The 22,446-nt window shown below is 29.1% G+C and overlaps 1 protein-coding gene and 1 long non-coding RNA gene across 2 annotated transcripts; both read left to right on the forward strand.

Annotated features, from left to right (window-relative positions):
• Positions 1-424: 424 nt before the first annotated feature.
• LOC105139976 (uncharacterized) lies at positions 425-1,147 on the forward strand. The gene is made up of 3 exons (XR_845098.1): positions 425-512; positions 557-600; positions 713-1,147. It is a non-coding gene; the product is annotated as an uncharacterized LOC105139976 (long non-coding RNA).
• Positions 1,148-15,310: 14,163 nt separating this feature from the next.
• On the forward strand, positions 15,311-17,178 carry LOC105139977 (gibberellin 2-beta-dioxygenase 1-like). The gene is made up of 3 exons (XM_011046634.1): positions 15,311-15,896; positions 16,022-16,370; positions 16,813-17,178. Exons 1-3 carry the CDS (start codon positions 15,496-15,498, stop codon positions 17,059-17,061), a joined length of 999 nt encoding a protein of 332 aa, XP_011044936.1. The 5' UTR covers positions 15,311-15,495; the 3' UTR covers positions 17,062-17,178.
• Positions 17,179-22,446: the final 5,268 nt, after the last annotated feature.

Here is a 22,446-nt window from a genome sequence, read left to right on the forward strand (position 1 = left end):
ATAATAAAGTTGGTCAAAATTAAATAATTCTAATTGATCAAGAGTCATGATTAACCACATAGAAGCAATTAATTAATTAATTGCAAGAATTTGGGCTTGCACAATCAATAAAAACATTCAATCTTACTCATAATAAGAATCCTCAACGTATCAAACTATCTAGAATTGTAGAATTAATTGGAATGTATGTGACAATAATTGTATTAAGATTCTATGATTAAGCTTCTTATTTGATATAAACAATTTATACAGAATTAGAATTATATATTTATGTGGAACTCAAACCCTATACGAATATAAATAGGTCATTTAATGGTGAAAATGATGGCCAACCCCACATTTTTAATTTCTTTCTTCAATTTTATGCAATCTTTTTTTTTTGTATTACTTTATTTTCTTTTACATTCTTACTTTATTTATTTTCATGTCCTTTTATTCATTGACGTATTCTTTGCATTCTTATTTTTAAAAGTACTCATTCTAAGCAAAACCCAATTTTAACATAGCAGCTTGTAAAAAAAATTCTATACTTACATCCAATTTCAGAGATAGATAGCCTTGTTTCTGATATTTCCCTTGCAAGTAAAAAGTGCTAAATGCATTATAGTTATTAGTCTACCAGAAACAAAAGCACGTTTTGGTTTATCTATAACAGATGACAAAGCTACTTTGAGATGATTTGCTATAGCTAGTCTACCAGAAACAAAGCTACTTTGAGATGATTTGCTATAGAAGCGAATAGCCTTTCTCCCACTTGTTCTTTGCAGATAACAGTTCGCTATTTTCTAGAGCAAATCCGTATGAAGCAAATAGAATTCTCAAATCCTTTGCGTCTATGAGGAGGCATCTGGACAGAAAGTTAACTCGAAAAGATGGAGCTCACTTTTACCCGAAATGTTCCAAAAATGGCTCAGCAAGCAATTCAATCTAGGGTAAGAGTTAAGGCAGTTGATCACCACGAGAAATATCTTGGTCTACCTACTCTCATAGGCAGGTCCAAGAAACTCGTTTTTTCCATGGTGAGAGACAAGGTTTTGGAGAAACTTATAAGGCTGGAAGGAAAAAGTTATCCACTGCCGGAAAAGAAGTTCTTATCAAAGCTATGGTACAGTCTATTCCCATATACATCTTGAGCTGCTTTCTCCTTCCCCAGGTTCTGTGTGATGAATTAGATTCTGTAGTTGCAAATTTTTGTTGTGGGAAGCAAGTTGAGGAAGGAAGGATACATTGTGCTAAATGGCCAGACATGTTCAAATCAAAGTAATTACGAGGCATGGGGTTTCGAAGTTTCCGTGCATTTACTTCGGCAAATGATCGTGCATCTCTTCTTTGTACGGTTATGCAGAAGAAATACTTTCCAAATCAACCTTTTCTTGAAGCTGATATTTAGGGTAATGTTAACCATACCTGGCTTTGGAGGAATTTGATTCAGTAAGGGAGTCGATGACGTATTTGTAATGGATCGTCAGTCAGGATATGAAAGGATAACTTCCTGAGCAGAATGGCCTCAGAATTTGGTCTCCACCGAGGATATTAGATCGTCCCGATGCTGTTATGGCTTCCCTTCTTGATTAATCTTCAGGAAACTTGAGTTCCACGTTGATTGAGCCTATCTTCTTTCCTCTTGAAGCTACTCAGATAATGCAAAACTTTAGATTCGCCGAACACAAGCTTGTATGGCACTGCACGAAGTCAGGTTCTTTCGGTTTGAATATATGCTTATGGTTTCGGGGAGAATAAGTTGAGTACACGTGATATTGATTTTTTTTTTATGTATATGTATTTAATTTAGTAATAAAGATTTATTTATCTTTAATATTTATTAAATATTTAATTAATAAATCTAGAGAATAGATAAAAAATTTTGGATAAAAATATTTTACAAATACAATTATAAAGTTGTTATAATTATAAAACTTTTATTGTATAAAAAAATTGTTCTTGAATATTCTTGGTCAATATTCTATTAAAATTGAACATTAATTAAAGTTGTTGATATTGATATATTATGTTTTTTTTTTTATAAAAAAAGCATTTATTCTCATAAACTAAGATACGAGGGATACCAAGAACTAATATGTAGGTGCTTGTTAGATGATATGTACACTAAATTGACCCATATGAGAAGATCACATATGTTTATGAAAACGCTAACGTAATGGTTGTGTAAGTGATACTTAGACTTCAAATCATTAAGTTATCTTTTACAGGAGGTGTTATATTTTGATCCTGCTACACGTTGTCCATATTAAGAGTAACAAATAGGTAGATAATGAGTATAATATGAACTATATGAGGTATCTCGGTACTTAAGAGAGGATTTATTACCTTTGATGAATTAGAAAAATGTTTCATCTGTTCTCAAATAGTATTTATTATAAATCATAACGCAAGGTGGAATGAGATTTAAAAAGAGTTTCAAATCTTATTCAAATAATCAATGATATGTTATTGAGAACAAACATAATTTGATAGAGTAGGCATACTCTACGCTATAATGTCTAAATTATAATATTATTAATGAAATGATAATAATTACACTAAGAAACTAGTTATTAAAATGTTAAGTCAAATCACTTATAACTTTTCTAATATTTAGGGGATCATAAAAGTTTGCTGGACATTATACTTGATTTTCAAGTATAAATTAATTAATTATTGATTTGATAATAAATCAATTTGCTTAATTTATCGAATCCTATTGTGTTTAGGATTGTGATTTATATTTGAGCCAACTTATTAGAAAGCTTAATAGGTCACATATATAAGAACCACTATTCATAAATTAAAATAGAATAATTAATCAAGTGTGACTTAATTGTAAATAAATTTTAGAAATTAAGGATTATAATGTAATTGATATATGGGTTTAGAATTCTAAACTTAGAAACAATTAAGTTAGCACTTGATTGAAAAAATTTCTAAAATTAACCTAAAATAATATGTGATATTTTTTTTCATTTAATTATAGAGTTTTTAGGTCTCTCTATAAATAGAATTTTACGCTTTTTATTTCTTATGAAAATTGATGTAAAGGTAAGTAGAGTATAATATATATCTAAAACAGATAAAAAAAAAAAGAGATAGCAAATATAAGGTATAGTAATCCTTTTCTCCTAAAAACGTTTAGAAAATTTCTTATTAGTGATTTGTGTGAATTATTATTAAAATTCAAACTTTAAAGCAAATATTCAAAGTTAAAATGTTAAAATTCAAACTTTTAAACAGTTTCTAGTTCGTGACAACACAACTTTAAAGCAAATATTCAAAGTTAAAATAAATATTTGATCTTCAAGTAATTTCATATAAACTCTAAATATCTATAAATCTATTTAATGAGATTTTGAGGATGCTTGAATTTTTTTTAAATTTATAGTTTTTGCTTTGTTTATGTGTTTCAAAAAATCCAACAATAATATATGAATTATCATTAAATAATTAGGCTTGTTGATTGCATGTTTTAATTATTATTGACATTAATTTCTTGTTAATTTTATGTGCAAAAATTAATTTTCGAAAATTAATTTTTCTCTCATGTACTTGTTTTTCAAAATGTAAGATCTAGCCATATTATTTGAATGTGGCTAGAATGCCAAAAACAAATGGCAACGCCATCAACAAGGGCGCTGGACTTGCTCACTCACTATTATGTGAGAGGCGGCAACCAGTGCTGCCTCACTAGGAGCAACGCTTGGGGTGCTGATGTGCTACCAAAAGAAGCACTAGATCTGCTAGCGTTTAATACTAGTAGGAGGGGAAGCAACTATGGCTACTGCCCCACCACGCATGGTGGTGGCAGATGTAGAGTAGGGTTACTGCCTCGCGCTGTAAGTGACGCAGCGACAACCTTTTCTGCAGCTTTGGTTGCAATCGCTGGCAGTGGCCAGTGAGGCCACTACTGACGACAGCAAAAAAGAATGAGACAAGAGGCATAGTTACAACTAGGCCCCTGTAGCTATCTTTTTATGGTTTTGGGGTAGAATTAAGATTATACTCCTATGTCTTATGCCTTATTAAATTTTAGTTTTAGGAAAAAATTACAATTCTGCCTCCCCCACTTATGTTTTATTAGAATATTTATTTTGTGATAGAATTATGATTCTACCCCTTTATATATAAAACAATGATTTTATATTTTAAAATTAAAACCTTAAATTAAATTAGTTATAGAATTAATTTTCCTAATAGGATTAGGATTGAATAAAAAAATTTAATTAAAAAAATTTGTGTTTTGAAATATCCTAATTGGGTTAGGATTAAATTAATTTTTTAATTAAAATAATATTTAGAAAAATATTTTTTCTAAAATAAAAAGGAGTTTTTAATCCATAGAATTTTATTTATTTGATAGTTTAGGATCTTAATAAGAATTTTAATATAATTAATTTTCTCCTAAATTTTAAAAATTGTTTTTCAAAGAAAAAATATATTAGATAAAATTTATTATGTTTGGGAAATAATCAAATTGGATATGATTTAATATTTTGAAATGTTAGAAATATTATTTTAAAATTGCATATAAAGCGAATAATTAGAATTAAAGCGTGAAATAATTTTATTGTGCATATTAATATGTTATTATGTATGATGGATGGTTATGGACCTTAAAAACCAAAGTGAACGTCTTTTTATGGTTGAATGATTGTAGTAATAAATAAGGTGTGTGAATGGCCTTCATTTTTTCTATTTTTCTTCTGAGTTGTAAAATTATTTTCTTTTCTAAATCCTCTTAAATATAACTTGAGGTTTCTTATCCAATTATATAAATGTTATATAATTTAAAAAAAAAGGAGTTTTTAATCCATAGAATTTTATTTATTTGATAGTTTAGGATCTTAATAAGAATTTTAATATAATTAATTTTCTCCTAAATTTTAAAAATTGTTTTTCAAAGAAAAAATATATTAGATAAAATTTATTATGTTTGGGAAATAATCAAATTGGATATGATTTAATATTTTGAAATGTTAGAAATATTATTTTAAAATTGCATATAAAGCGAATAATTAGAATTAAAGCGTGAAATAATTTTATTGTGCATATTAATATGTTATTATGTATGATGGATGGTTATGGACCTTAAAAACCAAAGTGAACGTCTTTTTATGGTTGAATGATTGTAGTAATAAATAAGGTGTGTGAATGGCCTTCATTTTTTCTATTTTTCTTCTGAGTTGTAAAATTATTTTCTTTTCTAAATCCTCTTAAATATAACTTGAGGTTTCTTATACAATTATATAAATGTTATATAATTTAAAGATATATAAATTTAGATTGAAAAATATATTTTGTAATCAAAGATAAAGAAAGAACGATAAGGAAAGCCACGACATTGATGCTCACAAAAGATTTATGAAGATTTGCAACCACTATATAGGTTTTGACCATTTAATTCCTTTCAATGACTCGAAGGAATTAGTTTAGTATATCCATAATCATCCAATTAGAATAACATGATAGGGGTGTATATTTATATATAATTGTTAGATATGATATGTCACTAATGCCATTGAATGAATCTTAATTAAAATAATAAATATCTAATTAATATATTAAGTATATATTAAAAATATGATTTGTTGCCTTCCGGTTTTATTTGCATAAAACCGTAGTTCTATTCATGGATAATTTGTTAGTAAAATTTATCATTAATAAAATTTATTTAATACTATAAAATTAGGACCTACTAAACTAACATATATAATTTGGATGAGTTACTTATAATCATATAAAATTAGAGGTAGTATAGATTAAATGATATCCTAACCCACTAGGAGATCTAAGTAATGTTTCTCGAATTAGTAGTGAGGGCTATTAATTTGTAGGAAAATAATAAAAGATCAAATTATGATCAAAGAGCTTATCTAAATCTAATTATAATTATTTATGTCTTTACATGAATACGTTGATAGACTACTATGAGTAAATAAATATATCCCTACATACCATATTTGACACTAATAAATTGACTTAAACAAACTTCTTAGAATGGTATTAAAATGTGAGAGTTGCTATAAAAAAAAATATTATATGTTATTGAAAAATCCAATTATTTTTGTCCTTTATAAGGATGTTGACATTGAAGTTAGGACTAAATATCAATGTTATATTGATGGCAATAAGTAGGTTACTTATATGATGTTAGCTAACATATCACTTAAACTTTAAACACAACGTGAGAATATGAATGTCCACATAATAATTATACATCTCAAAGAGTTATTTGATGTAACTAGTATAATTTAGAAATATAAAACCCTTAAGGAATTGTTTTATTCTAAGATGACAAAGGGTTCTTTGATGAATACCCATGTGTTAAGGATAATTGATTATTTAAAAAAATTAGGCCACTTGATGAACACCCATGTGTTAAAGATAATTGATTATTTAAAAAAATTAGGCCAATTAGACTTTATCATGGACCATGAGTCATGCATTAACTTGGTCTTGCAACTCAAGCCTAAAACCCTACTTAGGGCATCAGTAATGACAAAGTAACTTGTCATTATTGTGTAAGGAAAGCCATTGTAGTACAAATTGCAAAGATTATTTTGCAACCAAAAATGCTAAAACGCTTATTGAAACTTCTATTCTATGTGAATTTATGATTGAATAAAGATAAAGTAGACCTATAAGTTGGTAATAAATGAAGGGTTTTTATGTTAACTTTACCAAGTGGGCTGATATCAGAACTTGATAATTATTATTTTATTCTAGTACTTTCTAGAAATATTATATTTATTTTTTAATGGAATGAAAATTGTTATTAAGGGCAAATGTTATTCCTTATATAATAATGATATTTGTTAGTGATCTAGTACTTACATAAATGATTTGTAAATACTTAATCTTAAAATGCTCACGTTCAATATAAATTGCAAGAACAAATTAGATAATTAATATCCATATTATTTATGGCATTATAGACTAGGCTATATCAACGAAACATGGTCACCAAGTTACATAAAGAAGAATATTTGATTCTCTTGATTATGAACTATATGAAACTTGTAAAGCTTGTTTATTGGGTAAGATGGCTAAAACATCTTTTATTGAAATAATGAAAGATCTAATGAATTGTTAGGTCTAATACATATAGATGTATATGGACTAATAACAATCTATACCGTGGATAGATATAAATGTTTCATCATTAATGACCTGCATATTATATATGGTTATGTGTATTTGATGAAAGTCTAAATTATTTAAAAGGTTTAAAGAATTCAAAAATATAATTGAAATACAAATTGGAAAGAATATTAAGATACTTCGATCTGATCAAGTTGGTGAATACATTAACTAAGATTTTCAAGATTATCTAAAATAGAATAAGACTCTCTCATAATATACACTTTCTAAAATGAGAAATTCCACCCTATTACATATGATGCAGTCCATGACAAGCTATATAGACATTTCACCTTCCTTTCAAAGCTTATGCCCTATAAACTACTACTTACCTCTTAAAAAAAGTTCCATTAAAATCTACTAATAAGACTCCATATGAGATATAAAATAGTAAAAGACCAATTCTATCATACTTAAAAGATTTGGGATGAAACACTTATATGAAGAGTATTGTATTTGAAAAGTTATGAGCTATGCTAGATAAATACTAGTTTGCGGGATAACCAAAAAAAGTATTAGATATTATTTATATAATCTAGTTGAGCAAAATAAATTATCTCAAAACATATTACCTTTCTAAAGAAAGAATTTATTCTTCAAAGGAGCAATGAGAAGAAAATAGAACTTAAAGAAGTTTAAGAGTTACAATAAATGAAAACTAAATTTAAGGACATAAACATAATTGGATGTTCAGTCTAAAGCTTATTAAACTTAAGAACTTTATAGATCTGATAAGACATGTCATGTATACTAGTGAGATATAAACTTCTCATAAAAGCTAAAAATGATAAATTCCTTGTATTTGATGAGTTTACTAATTATGTAGAACTAATATCTGATATTGAATCTAGAAATGGCTTGAGGCCATGAAATCTAAAATGAATTTCATGTATACTAACTAGGTATGGACCATGGTTGATCCACTTAAAGGGATAAAACTTATTAAATATTAATGGGTCTTAAAGAGAAAGACTAATATGGAAGACAATATACAAACATACAAAGATATACTAATTGCCAAATATTTCAAACAAAGACAAATAGGTTGACTTTGATGAAATTTTTTTGTTAGTAACAAAGTTAAAATCCATAAAAAATTTGCTTGATATAACTACATACTATGATTATGAGATTTGGCAAATAGAAGTTAAAATTACAATCTTGAATGAAAGTCTTCAAGAAGATTTGTATGTGACATAAGTAGAAAGTTTTGAATCTAAGGAACTTAAGCTATTAAAATTCATTTATGAACTTAAGTAAGGTTCAATGAGTTGGGATATCCATTGTGATGAGATAATCAAACAATTTGATTTTATCAAAAATATAAATGATACTTGTTTATATATATATAAAAAAAGGTTAGTAAGAGTGGAGTTATTTTTCTAATAATATATGTATAAGACATATTATTAATTGGAAATGGCATTTCTTTACTTTAGTTAGTAAAGATCTATTTTTCCAATAATTTCTCTATGAAAAGATATAGGAGAAGCAACTTGTATACTATTAATAAGATTTATAAAAATATATCAGAAAAGCTATTTTGATTGTCTTAATCCATGTACATAGATAAAATGTTAAAATAATTTAGCATGGAAGAAACCAAAAGAAAATACTTACATATTTTACATATTATAAATCTCTCTAAAGATATGTGTCCTAAAACACAAATTGAGAGAGATGGGATGAAAATTATTCCATATACTATGGATATAAGATCCATAATATATTTAATGCTATGTGTAAGGCCATATGTATCTTATGCTTTAAACATAATGAGAAGATATCAATCTAATCTAAGTGAGAGTCTTTGGATGATAGTAAAAAATACTCTTAAATACTTAAAAAGAATTAAGAATGTTTTTTTGGTTTATAGAGGATGTCACACTTGGACATCGCGGGGGCCCGTTAAAAATTCTCTCGATATGGAAAAAGAACAAATATCTAGTATCTTGTTCTTTTAAGGGAAAAAAATATTGTTCAAGGAGTCGCTACCTAGTATTATGGTCACTAGGAACCCTAATTGGTCGAAAGAGATTTTATAGTATGGGACTGATTATGTAAAAGGAAAGATGCTATCACCCCTTAAACATCCTACCTGAGGCAAGTTGCATTGCTGGTTTTGTCTAAAATTACTAAGAATTTGCTCTCTTTTTTCCTTTTTAATTCTTCCTTTCATGTTTTTAACCCAGCTGTACGAATTGGGTTGGATCCGACCAGGCCGCTAGTAACTCGGCTATTCAGTGTTGCTTGTATGCATAGATAATTAACGCATATATTGAATAGCGATAGGGTAATTCAATTTGCATGCACAGTGAGAAAAGCAACTTATATTTGCAAAGACAGGGAAGAGAAGACTTACCTGCTGCTAGTCATAGAAATGCTGGTGGAGGAAAACTGGCCGGTTATTTTCTCCTCCTCTTTTGTGTCTTGTTCTCCACTAGTATTTCCTTCTCTTCATTTTTCCTTTGCCTCTTTATTTTTTATAAATCTATTTTTGTAACAATACAAAACGAATCTGGTGCAACCGTAGAGTGCGAGCGAAGATGATGGTGACAATCGAGTAACTACTCATGGTTGAAAATAACCCTTGCTGTTCTCTATGGTGTGGCTATCCTGGAGTGGCATGCTGCTGCTGTCAAAGGGAAGCTTGTAGTGTTAGGTTTGTTGAAGATGCTACGCTAGTGAGAACAAAAACGATGGGGTAAAAGGTTGTCGCGTTTGAGGATGATGGCTTCTAGTGTTGCTGAGATCAGTGCAACTGCTTCAATGAAGGACTGCTGGATGTTTACAATATGGAGAGCTGTTGGGGATGGTGCATCTGTGAAGTAAAGGTGAAGATAATGATGATGGTGATAGAGGGATGCCTGACTGCAGCTGCAGAGTAAAGGCAATGATGATGATGGTGGTGATGAAGGGATGCCCGATTGCTGCTGCTTCCACCTTTGTTTTTGTTTTTTTTGTGTCTTTCCTAGTATTTCTTTCCTATGATGTTGCTTGTGCTATTATTAGAAAACAAAGATGAAGATGATGATGATAGAGGGTTGCCTGACTACTACTGCTTCCCCTTCTATTTCTGTTTTTCTATGTCTTCCCTAGTCAAGTCAATGGTGATGGAGGTCTGAATAGAGGAGATGGGGGTTCTTCTCTTGTCTGGGTTCCTAGAAGCCAGGGAAAAAAAAAGGCTAACTAGGGGAGCTCTTCTCTATGAAGATCTAGAGGCTAGGAAAGAGGGAAAAAAAGAAAAAAAGAAAAGGGTTGAGGGAGAGACTAAGATGATTGGAGAACCGTTTCTTGTTTTTTTTTCTTTTCTTTCCCTTTTTTTTCTCCCCCTTTAGAGTTTCTTGTATTTTTCTTCTGTAATGTCTCCTTTCTTGAAGGCCTCTTATCCCCCTTTTCGTATGCACTAAGATTTGTATTTATAGTGCTTGTCCCGTTGTGTGTGAGAAATAAAATTTTAATCAAACTTATTCTTTTATTTGAAGTTTTAATTTGACTAAGAATCAAATTCAAAAGCTGATAACTATTATTATCTTAAAGATAAGGATAGAATGACAAAAACACATTGTAATCTCTAGATTCTGCGGAAGTTGACAAATCACACTTTTCATTGAAATAAATCTCTGATCTTTTTATTTTTCATTTTAAACCTCGTAAAATTAAATTAAAAATGAATGGGCCAACATTGGTTATAACAGAGGAGATAAAGTAGTAGTTCATGGTTATTTGGCTGTTAGTTTTCAATAAAATATTGAAAATAAAAAATCCAATATGATTATATTCTATTCTAATGGTGTTGTAAGTTGGAAGAATTCCAAATAAGAGATTAAAGTAGATTACTCAAGTAAAGTTGTGCATACATCTGTGTTTAAGGAGACAATATAGGTTATTTGGATTAAGAAGTTTAGCACTGAATTATGTATGGTTCGTAGCATTATTGATCTAGTAGCCTTGTATTGTTGTAACAGTAAAATGCACAAACAAAAGAACCAAGTTCATATTAATGATTCAAAGATGTACTTAAACAATTATATTTGATTAGAGAATCATAAAAAGGAAAAATATAAAGATAGAGTGAGTACTGACGAAAAAGAATATTGCAGATCCTCTTACTAGGACATCATCATAATAAAACAATTATCATCAAGTATAACGATATGGTATTTGATACATGAGTGATTGATTTTAGTGCAAGTGGGTGATTGCTAGTGTATATGTCAATAGCTAATCAGCTGGTAACACATAACATTAACTTTATTCATATATATATAGAGAGGCTTATTTTTATTTAATATTCATTAAATGTTCAATTAATGAATCTAGAGTAAGAATAAAGTTATTCGGACAAAAATGCTATGCAAATGAAATTATAAAGTTGTTATAATTATGAGATTTCATATTGCATCAAAGCATTATTCCTAAATATTCATAGTCAATGCTCTATTAAACTGTACATTAATTAAAATTAGTGATACTAGTACTTATTATGTTATTTCCTTTATGAAATGAAGCAATTGTTCTAATAAATTGAGGTATGAGGTATACTTGAAACTAATATGTAGGTGCTTGTTAGATAGCATGTACACTGAACTAACTTATATAAGAATTTTATATGAAGATATCATATGTATTTATAGAAATACTAACGTGACGGTTATGGAAGTGATCTTTATACTTTAAATAACTAAGTTATCTTATATAGAAAATGTCATATTTAATCCTACTACACGTTTTCCTAATCAAGGTTAACAAATATATAAATATTGGGTATAACATAAACTATATGAAGGTATTTAAATAATCATTAAATGATTTATCACTCTTAGTGAATTAAAGAAAATATTTCATATGTTCTCAAATGGTATTAATTATAAGTCCTTGCACGTGGTGGAATGAGATTTGAAAAGAGTTTTAAATCTTATTCAAATAATCAATTATTATATTGTTAAGAGCAAGTATGATTTGAAATAGTAGACACATTTTGTATTATAATATCTAAATTATAACATTATTGATGTAAAGATAATAATTACACTAGAAAGCTAATCACTAAAAGGTTAAGTCAAACTATTTATGACTTTTCTAGTATAGAGGATTATGATAGTTTGTTAGATATTGTACTTGATATTCAAATATAAATCAATTAATTGTTGAATTGATAATAAATTAATTTATTTAATTTATCTAATCTTTTTTTATTTAGAATTGTAATTTATATTTAGGTCAACTTGTTAGAGAATCTAATGAGTTACACATATAAGAACCACTTGTTAGAAATTAAAATAAGATAATTAATCAAGTGTGACTTAATTACAAATAAATTTTAGAAATTAAGAACTAGAATATAATTCATATAGGGAATTACAATTCTAAACCTAAAAACAATCACATTAGAACTTGATTGAATAAATTTCTAAAATTAGCCTAAAATAATATATATGATATTATTTAAAGGGCAAATTAATATTTGTTATTTATAGGGTTTTTAAGTCTCTCTATAAATTAATATTTTGTCTTTTATTTCCCATGATAACTGATGAAAAGGTGAGTAAAGTACAATATATAAACTCCTAAAACACAAAAGAAAAGAGTTATCACTTGAAGGTATATCAATCTCTCTTTTCTAGAAAGGTTTAAAAGATTTTTTTATTAGTAATTCATTTGGTTATCATTAGAGAAAAGATATTTGAATGACTTGTGGTTTGTGACAACCAAGTTTTAAAGCAAATTTACAGTTGTTATTGTGTGTATATGTTTCAAAAACCCAGTACTTTATTTAACAAAAGTGATTATCACCTAGTTGTTACCTAAAAGTCCTACTAGAAGCCAACTCCTAACTTTTTAATTCTTGGGCTTTAATGAAGGTTATAGGCCTATGTCTTACCTTTCCATCTATATAAAGTAGACCTAAATCTGAGATCTACAGCTCCAGATATGACCCAATTACCAAACAGTGTTCTGATTTGGACTGCACCAACATCTCTTTTCTAAGTTTGGTTATCTCTTTGTCCTTTCAATTTTAGTTCTTAAACTCATCAATTAATCCTTTCATTTATACGATAGGCCTGTATTTAAGATGAACATTTATCATAAATTAAAGGTATTTTATATTATTAGATATGTTATTATAAAACATGCTTTAGTTAAAGAGTTATTGATACTTTAAGTGCAAAATGATGATATAAAACCTTGATAAAAATGCACTTTTAAGTACTAATAAATTAAAAAGGCCAAAGACAGGGTAATAACCTAATATACCAAAGCTTGGTAAAAAAAAAGCCTAGATAACATGGGTCTAACTTGCTTTTAAGCCCTTCATTAGGTTTAGTCACACGCTAAGCCTAAGAACATATGGATTTAAAAAGATACCAAACCCAAACACCATTTAATTTAGCTACGCATTAAGCTCAAGTGCATATAGGTCTCGCATGATTCTAGACCCATTATCTTTAGGTCAGCTACCCATTGAGTATAAGTGCATGTGAGTCTAGTAAGATGTTAAATCCATTACTTTTGGATTCAGTTACACACTGAGCCCAATTATGTTCTAGCAAGAAGTCAGTCTCAACACTTTTGGGTTCAGCCATGCGCTAAGCCCAAATACATGGAAGTCTATCAAGATATCGAACCCAACACTTTTGGGTTTAGCTATGTATTGATCCCAAGTATATATAGGTCTAATAAGATACAGACTCAACAATATTGAGTTCAGTTACATGTTAAATCTAAGTATATATAGGTCTAGAAAATTGCTAGACTCATTACCCTTAGGTTTGGCTATGTGTTGAGTTAAGTGCTTAAAGATCTAGCAAAATTCTAGACCTAACACCCTTAGATTAAGCTATGCACTCAACCAAAATACATATGAGTCTGGCAAAATGCAAACCTAACATCCTTAGGTTTAATTACACGTTGAGCCTAAATGCTTGTAGATCTAGCACAATATCAGACCCAACACCTTTATGTTTAGCTACGTATTAAGCCTAGATACATTTAGGTAAAGTAAGACGCTAGACCCGACATTCTTGGGTTCAATTATATGTTAAACCTAAATATATATGAGTTTGACAAGATTCCAAACCCAACACCTTTGAATTATACTACGTGCTGAGCCCAAATACTCGTTGGTTTAGTAAGATGTCAGGCTCAATACCTTTGAGTTCAACAATGCACTAAGCCTAAATATATGTAGGTATGTAGGTGTGCCAAGATGCCAAAACCAACACGATGAGGTTTAGCTATGCATTAAGATCAGACTCATCATCCTTGAATTTGAAATCTTCTAAGTTCAAATACTTTTTTGAGTTGATAATCTTTTTAGGCCCCATGTTGGGTTATGAGAATTTATTGTTTATTTTTACTTCTTTTAACATAAAATGATCCTCTTCCTATATCATCTTTCCATATCCTTAGGTGTTTAGGTGTATAAAAATCTTCTAAAAGCTTACAATATTTTCATCAATAATTAATATTATGTAAGGGGTATCAACCCCTCATTAATATTATATAAGAAATATTTATTCTTCATCAATCTTGTGTATGAGATATTTATCCCTTATTATCAGGTAAAAAACATTTTTTATACTCTCTATTCATAATTTTATTTTTAAAGTGCGTTTATCATACATTTTAACTCATTCTCTTATTTATTACAATTTCTTATTAAAAGTTATTAATTTTATCATTGGAGAGTCTTTAAATCCCACCAAAAAAGATAGTTTTTTTAGGTGTTAAGTCTTTTATCACTGATCATTAACTTCTTGAATTTTAAAAAATAAAATATTATCATGAACATATAATTATTCTCTATCCAAACATTCAGAAAATTATTATTTCTAAGGATGTTGAATTTTGAAATATCATCGCCATACAAATCAAATAATCTTTTTGATGTTATAAATCTCTTTTTAATGCGATAAAGCTTGCTATATTTATGCTAGGAGAATAAGATTATAGTTATTATTTCTAGTGGGAGGTGGTGATTGGTGACTAGTTTTCTGTTTTGAAAGATTATGATGTTCCCACCATTTACATGATTTCTATTTTTTTTTAACAAAATGAAAAAAAAAGGACCTTAGAGCAGCATGGTTTTGTGTGTATTTGTGTATATTATGAGTAGCATGGTTGAATATTTGAGCACCGGCAAGGAAATGTAAAAGGTTATTTTACTTCCTTTCATTTCTTTTAAACTTTGTTCTCTCTCTCTCTCTCTCAAATGCACTCCTATAAATACAAAGAAAAACCAAAAGCCATTTAACCGTCTGCCTCTCAGTTCAAAGCCAATAATACATTTCATTCCATCAACTCAACCGAGCTCTCTCTATCTCTCTGTCTTCTTTCCCCCTGCAGACAACAACAACAACCATGGTGCTCGTGCCCAAGCCAGCACTTCAACAGTTCTCGTTTATAAGAAACATCAAACCCACCACGTTCTTTTCTGGAATCCCTCTAATTGACCTCTCAAAACCCGACTCCAAGCACCTCCTGGTTAAGGCATGTGAGGAATTTGGATTTTTCAAGGTAGTCAACCATGGCGTGCCTTTGGAATTCATTTCGAAGCTGGAATCCGAAGCTGTCAAGTTCTTCTCATTACCGCTTTCTGAGAAAGAAAAAGCAAGCCCTCCTAATCCCTTTGGCTATGGTAAGAAAAGCATTGGACAAAACGGTGATGTGGGTTGGGTAGAATACCTTCTCTTGACCACTAATCAAGAATCAATTTCTCAGAGACTCTCTTCAGTATTTGGTGACAACCCAGAAAAGTTTCGGTGTGAAACTCTGACAAATCAATCAATTTTTTTGAATTTTATCCAGAGAAGCATAGAAAAGTTGTGATCATGGTCCTTTTATTTTTATTTTGGGTTAAACTCTGCTTTTGGCTTCGATGTTTCAGGCGTGCCTTGAATGATTATGTATCAGCTGTGAAGAAAATGGCATGCGAGATTCTTGAAATGATGGCTGATGGTCTAAAACTTCAACAAAGAAATGTGTTTAGTAAACTTTTGATGGATGAACAGAGTGACTCTGTTTTTAGGCTAAATCACTACCCTCCATGTCCAGAGATTCAAGCATTGAAAGACCACAACATTATTGGATTTGGAGAGCACACAGACCCACAGATCATTTCTGTGTTAAGATCCAACAACACTTCTGGCCTGCAAATCTCTCTTAATGATGGAAGCTGGATTTCAGTCCCACCTGACCCGAGCTCATTTTTCATCAATGTTGGCGACTCCTTACAGGTACACATCTAAACTGCTGCTCTTCTCAACACAGTAAAAAGAAAATACAAAATCAGTAGAAAAACTTAGTGGTGGCTGTCAACCCATCACTCAATGATGAACTCCACTGGCCAGTTTTGTCAAAGCTCTAATCTCCTCCTCATAGAAAGCGTGATAGACATAGAAGGCGTGATAGACTAGCTCCAAGAGTCCAAATCCCTCCCATTTGAGGAATATACATGATTTGAGTTCCGAGGTGTATGGAATATGTCGAGTGACTTCAAGAGCAAAGCTTCCTACGTGCACGCTTAGCTTAGCCCCTTACCGAAGGATTGGTTGCACTTTCCTTTGTATAGTCAAAGTCAGCTAGAAGAGAACGAAACTTCTAATCTTCGTGCTTGCTTCCATACATTGAATGTGACTAATAAATGAAGTAATCTTGGTTCGGTTGGTGGCTGTGCAGGTTATGACTAATGGGCGGTTTAAAAGTGTAAGGCACAGAGTCTTGGCCAACAGTATAAAAGCTAGGGTTTCAATGATTTATTTTGGTGGGCCACCTTTGAAAGAGAAAATAGCTCCACTGCCCTCGCTCATGGAAGGAGAAGAAAGCTTGTACAGAGAATTTACATGGTTCGAGTACAAGAGATCTGCTTACAGCTCAAGATTGGCCGATAACAGGCTTGTCCTCTTCGAGAGGATCACAGCCTCGTAAATAAATACGTCCGCAGAATCAAGTCTCGCATGTTCTTGCCAAATACTTCTAGAATAGGTTTAGAAAGGCTTACTATATTTGCCATAGATGGAATTAATACTTTGTATTTTCTACTCTTACGTTCTTCTTCTTTGACTGTCTCCAGTTTTTGTCTCCCATTGCTTTTCTTGTTATTAAAACTAATTTATCCTCCTCGGCCAATCTGTCGAAAACAGAAGCACTGATAATATCTTATGGCGAAGGTTATTCCAAAAAGGAACAAACAAAACGTAACACTCATTGTTTGAGTCGTGAAGAAACATGTCAGATCCCCACAACATTTGATCAAACTGACTCCAAATAATTAAGGGGAAATAGCTTGACATATGATTTTCTTGTCAATTTTTTTTCTTTAATTTTTTTTTGTAATTTTTCTTTATGTTTCGTTTTAGTAAATATAACGATTTTCATCTTAAATAAATATTACAATATTTAACTCATGCATGATTTTATATATATTTATTTTGTTATTATATAATTAATTAAAAATAAATTTAAAAAAATTATTAAACTAAGTAAAGTTTATAATCTAAATTACAGATTTAACAAAACCTTCTTTAATAAGATTTCATCACTTGATTTATATGAATAGCTTACCTACAATCCTTAAATTTATATCAAAAACTAAATGGTTTCCCATGATTCATAATCTCTCAACTCAAGTAAGAAGAACATAAATTTATTGCATTGGTTCAAACTTAAAAATCAAAGAAACTATTGTTCTAATCAACTCGTAGTCCAACTTTTACCAGCCAAAAGCTTAAGGGACGAATCTAACACACATAAAAGAAGTAAGAATCAAACAAAATTAATTCAAAAAAAAAAAACACATGCACAAATCATGGCTTAAAACATGTGGAAAGACAGTGACTTTACCTTCGTGGTCTCTCTGTTAAGATTATGATTTATGACACCTCTGAAAGTTCTCGTACGCCGCAGAAGAACCCTCCTGGATAAGAATAATGGCCCATTTGAAACCCGCATCAGTTTTTGTGGTCTGCGCACACAAATGTCGACGATGCAATTCCTTTTTCTTGAGAAATTTCCGTACTTGGAAATCTAAGGCATGCATTACATTAAGATATGGATAAAGGGAATATCGTTAGTCGGTGATGATAAACACTCCACGTGATCAAATATCCGAACTCGATGAAGTCTACGTTAACATTCCCGGTTCAGTTTAGTTTTTACTCTTAAAAATAACCCAATTACTCTTTTTAAAATAAGAATCAAATCAAATTAAAAAAAATCAATAAGCATTGAATACTTCAAACTTATTATATGGTTCGACTCAATTTGGTTTATATTAAAAAATACAAGCAAAACCATACAGTTTCATTAACCAAAACTTCTCACTAAGAGTTTTGCTTCCCCTATCATATTTTACAGATGAGAAAGAGAGAGTTTACGGGGTTGTTTTTGGTTTTGATTTAGGGTTAGAATAGGAATCGATGAAGGAAATGTTTGGAGAGGTTCGGTTGCTTGTGGGGATGTGTGATTGGTTTTATTAGGGTGTGTTTGAGATTGTAATAGTAGTTGTGGTTTAAAGTATTTTTTGCTTATAAATGTATTAAAATAATATTTTTTTTATTTTTTAAAAATAATTTTTTATATCAGGATGTCAAAACGATCTGAAAACATAAAAAAATAATTTTTAGCAAAAAAAAAATTCAAAATTTGAGGGAACGCGGTTTACACCATTTGCGGTTTAAAGTATTTTTCCCTTACAAATGTATCAAAATAATATTTTTTTTATTTTTTAAAAATAATTTTTTATATCAGGATGTCAAAACGATCTGAAAACATAAAAAAAATAATTTTTAGCACAAAAAAAATTCAAAATTTGAGGGAACGCGGTTTACACCATTTGCGGTTTAAACTATTTTTCGCTTACAAATGTATCAAAATAATATTTTTTTTTATTTTTTAAAAATAATTTTTTATATCAGGATGTCAAAACGATCTGAAAACATAAAAAAAATAATTTTTAGCAAAAACAAAATTCAAAATTTGAGGGAACATGGTTTGCACCTCATTTACAAACATACCCATAGAGTCAGAAGAAATATTATTATTTATACTTGTTTTTAAAGTAAGTTAAGTGCTGGGTGAACCGGTTTAGTTCAATCATGCTCAATCAGCTTTAGTTTTTTAAAATTAAAACTAATCTAGACCAGAATTTTTTTAGGTTTTTTTAGTTGGTTAATTGAATTTTTTTCTTGATTCGATTTATTCAATTATTTTTTTATTTTATCTTTTAATCAGTTTTTGGAGTTTTTTAACTCATCAATGCACATATTACATGCTGGTATTTAATTAATTAAAGACTGTTTTCTTACTTCAACAATGTTAAAGTACATTTTTAAAAATATTTAATGCATTGTTTTGAATTATCTACAAAACAATATATAGGTTTACTAGTTATTCTATTCAATACTTTTTAAATTATGAATAATTCATATAAAATTTGAAAACTTATAGTTAATAACTTTCCTTGATTTTCTATGTTTAATAGATATTAGGTAGCAAAGAACTATTGGAAATAATAATCACTAAATTTATACTTATTATTTTGAACTTTTGTTAGAAACTGAAATAATACTTTTTGCATTATGCCACTGTAAGAAATACTCGTTTCCCTAAAAGATAAAAATTAATAGTAGTTTAATTATATGATTAAATAAAAATTATTAAATATTAAAATATGATATGAATTTAGATGAAAATTTTCAGGTAAGTTAGCTTGAAACTTAATATGATATACTAGAAGTTAGCATGGTTATGTGTTATATAGCATCGAAATATATTGCAATAACCTATCTTTGACCATCATCTTTTTAATATATTTTCAGAAAAAAAAACTTCAAAATATAAAAATTTCAAAAACTATATTTGTGATGCAATTCAGCCAATTTACAACTATTTTTTCGATTCCTTTCACTTATCTTCTTTATATTTTGAAGTGATGAATTTGATAAAAAAAAAGAATAATAAGTGACATTATAAGTAATAAATAAAAAAAAGGAATATCTAAATAAACATCAAAGTCTCTCCAAGTAACTCAAAGTTTAGAAGATAGGAAGGATTAAAAAAAAAATCAGAAATAAAAATTAAAGGAAATAATGGAAGATAATATAAGATAAGGAAAGCTTAAATAAGAAAGTAAATAAATAATAAAAATGAGTTATTTTTTTTTTTCAAAAAAGAGGAGTAATTTCTTTTGCTTTTTCTATGTTGCGAATTAACTATTTTGTTATCCATAAATCAATTCAAGATAAATAAATACCACTATACTACTATGTTGCCAAATGGGTAATAAAATGTTTTAATACACGATTTTATTTCTTGTTGTGTGTAAAATATTTTCAAGCTACCATATTTTTTCTATCACAAGAGTTTTTTGGGTTACATATTAATTGTTTTTGTTGTTCATAAATCAATAAAAAATAAATGAATACCATCACTATGCATTATTCTTGGGTGTTGCTGAGTGGGCAATAGAATTGTGTAATTTTTCATTACACGTAAAATATTTGTATGGCTACCATAATTTTTCCAACTTTGAATTTCATTTTTTTTACTTTGCATATTAATTGTTTTATTATCCTTAGATCAAACCATATTGAATGAATGAATGAATTCTGCCATTGGGCATTATCCTCGACATTGTAATTCTACGGTGTGTAACAGAATTGATTAATACACAACTATATGATTTTCCAAAAAAAAAAAAAAGGTTTTTAAAATGTGAATCTAGACTTGTGGATTTGAGGGCACCTATAAACCCGACCTAAAATTCGTAAATTAGTGTTAAATAATGTAATATTTAACAAAAAAAAAAGGGTTATATACTAAAATAAAAAAATATTATTATGATTAGGCGTGAAAGTTCATAGTAAATTAGTTTAAAAATCTTGGATGAAATAAAGTAATAATTTGGTATTTGAAAAGTAATGCTGGTTGGGTAATTAACAGAAAACAAATAAACCTCATGATAAATCGCTTAAATCCCAACTACAAAATAATAAAATTTCCATGATTAATGGTGAAAATTCTCGGTGAATTGGAGTAAAACCCTGAATGAATTAAAGTATGAATTTATGCGCAAACAATATCGACAATCGGTGTAAACTCTCACTTAACAGCGTGGATAATAAAATTTAGAGAAGTTTTATTATGTCTAGTGATAAAAATTTTCAGGTAAGTTAGCTTGAAACTTAAATGAAATATATAAAAAAATTATACGTAAAAAATATCATCGGAATACTCATAAGACATAAGTGAGTGGCATTATCATAACTATGGAGAAACAAATCCTCCCTTTTAAATAACAACCAGCCATTGTAGGAAGGGGAACTTGAAAATTTATTCATTTCTTGTTTTCTTCCTTTCTTTCTTGAATTATATGCCATGAAGACTTTAGTTTAAGGGTTTTTTCACTTAAAAATCAAATCCATATTAGTCAACTTTAGGGAGAGAGTGTGAGAGAGATATTGGAGGTTTGGAAGCTAGAAAGAGAAGACACTTCATTGGAGGAGAAATAAAATTTTTAAAGAATTGTCCATTAAAACTCATTAAATTGAGTTGGTCATGAAAGGTAACAACTTTAATTGCAACAAATTTTATTAGTTTAAGCAAGGAAATGAAAATTTTTAAATTTGAATTTGTTAGGGTTTATGCTTTATTTTTTTTTAAATGATAATTTCAATGGCTCTTTGTTAGCTTATGATGTGATGATAAGTTTGTAATCAAATTGAAGGAATTTTGGTCAATTATAAGGTTTTACTATGAATGGCCAAATTGTTAGTTTTGAAAATTAGGGGAATTAAAAAAAAAAAAGCTTTGATTTAGCTTGTTTTGGGTTTGTTTGTGGTTTTGTGATGATTTATGTGTTTAAATGTGATTATAAAAGGGGTGGTATTGGTTTTTCGTGTGTTTGATTATGGATGATGATATTTTGAAAAAATATTAGGATACAAATTTTCTATGTTGAAATTAAAAAGGATTGTTTTGGTTAATCCTTTGGTGGTTTAACGTGGGAATGGTATTATAAGTAACAAATTGAAGAAAAAAAATAGAAAACCAATTATAAAAACTTAGATAATTAGTGGTTAGCCATTTATAGGGATTTTGAGGATTTGAAAATGTAACTAAATTTGGTAGGTTGTGTTGTTTTAATGATGTTAAGGAATGCTTGATGTTGGTGTTGGACATTCTATTGTGGATTGCTAAGAGTTTCATTATTTTTTTTATATGTTGGAATTCTGAAATTTGGCTAAATTTGGTGGATTTTTGGTGTTTTGAATAATTTTATGATGCTTAAACTTGATTGGTATGATGATGTTA

The sequence above is a fragment of the Populus euphratica genome, unplaced genomic scaffold (genome assembly GCF_000495115.2).
Source record: "Populus euphratica unplaced genomic scaffold, PopEup_1.0 scaffold113.1, whole genome shotgun sequence".
NCBI lineage: Eukaryota > Viridiplantae > Streptophyta > Magnoliopsida > Malpighiales > Salicaceae > Populus > Populus euphratica.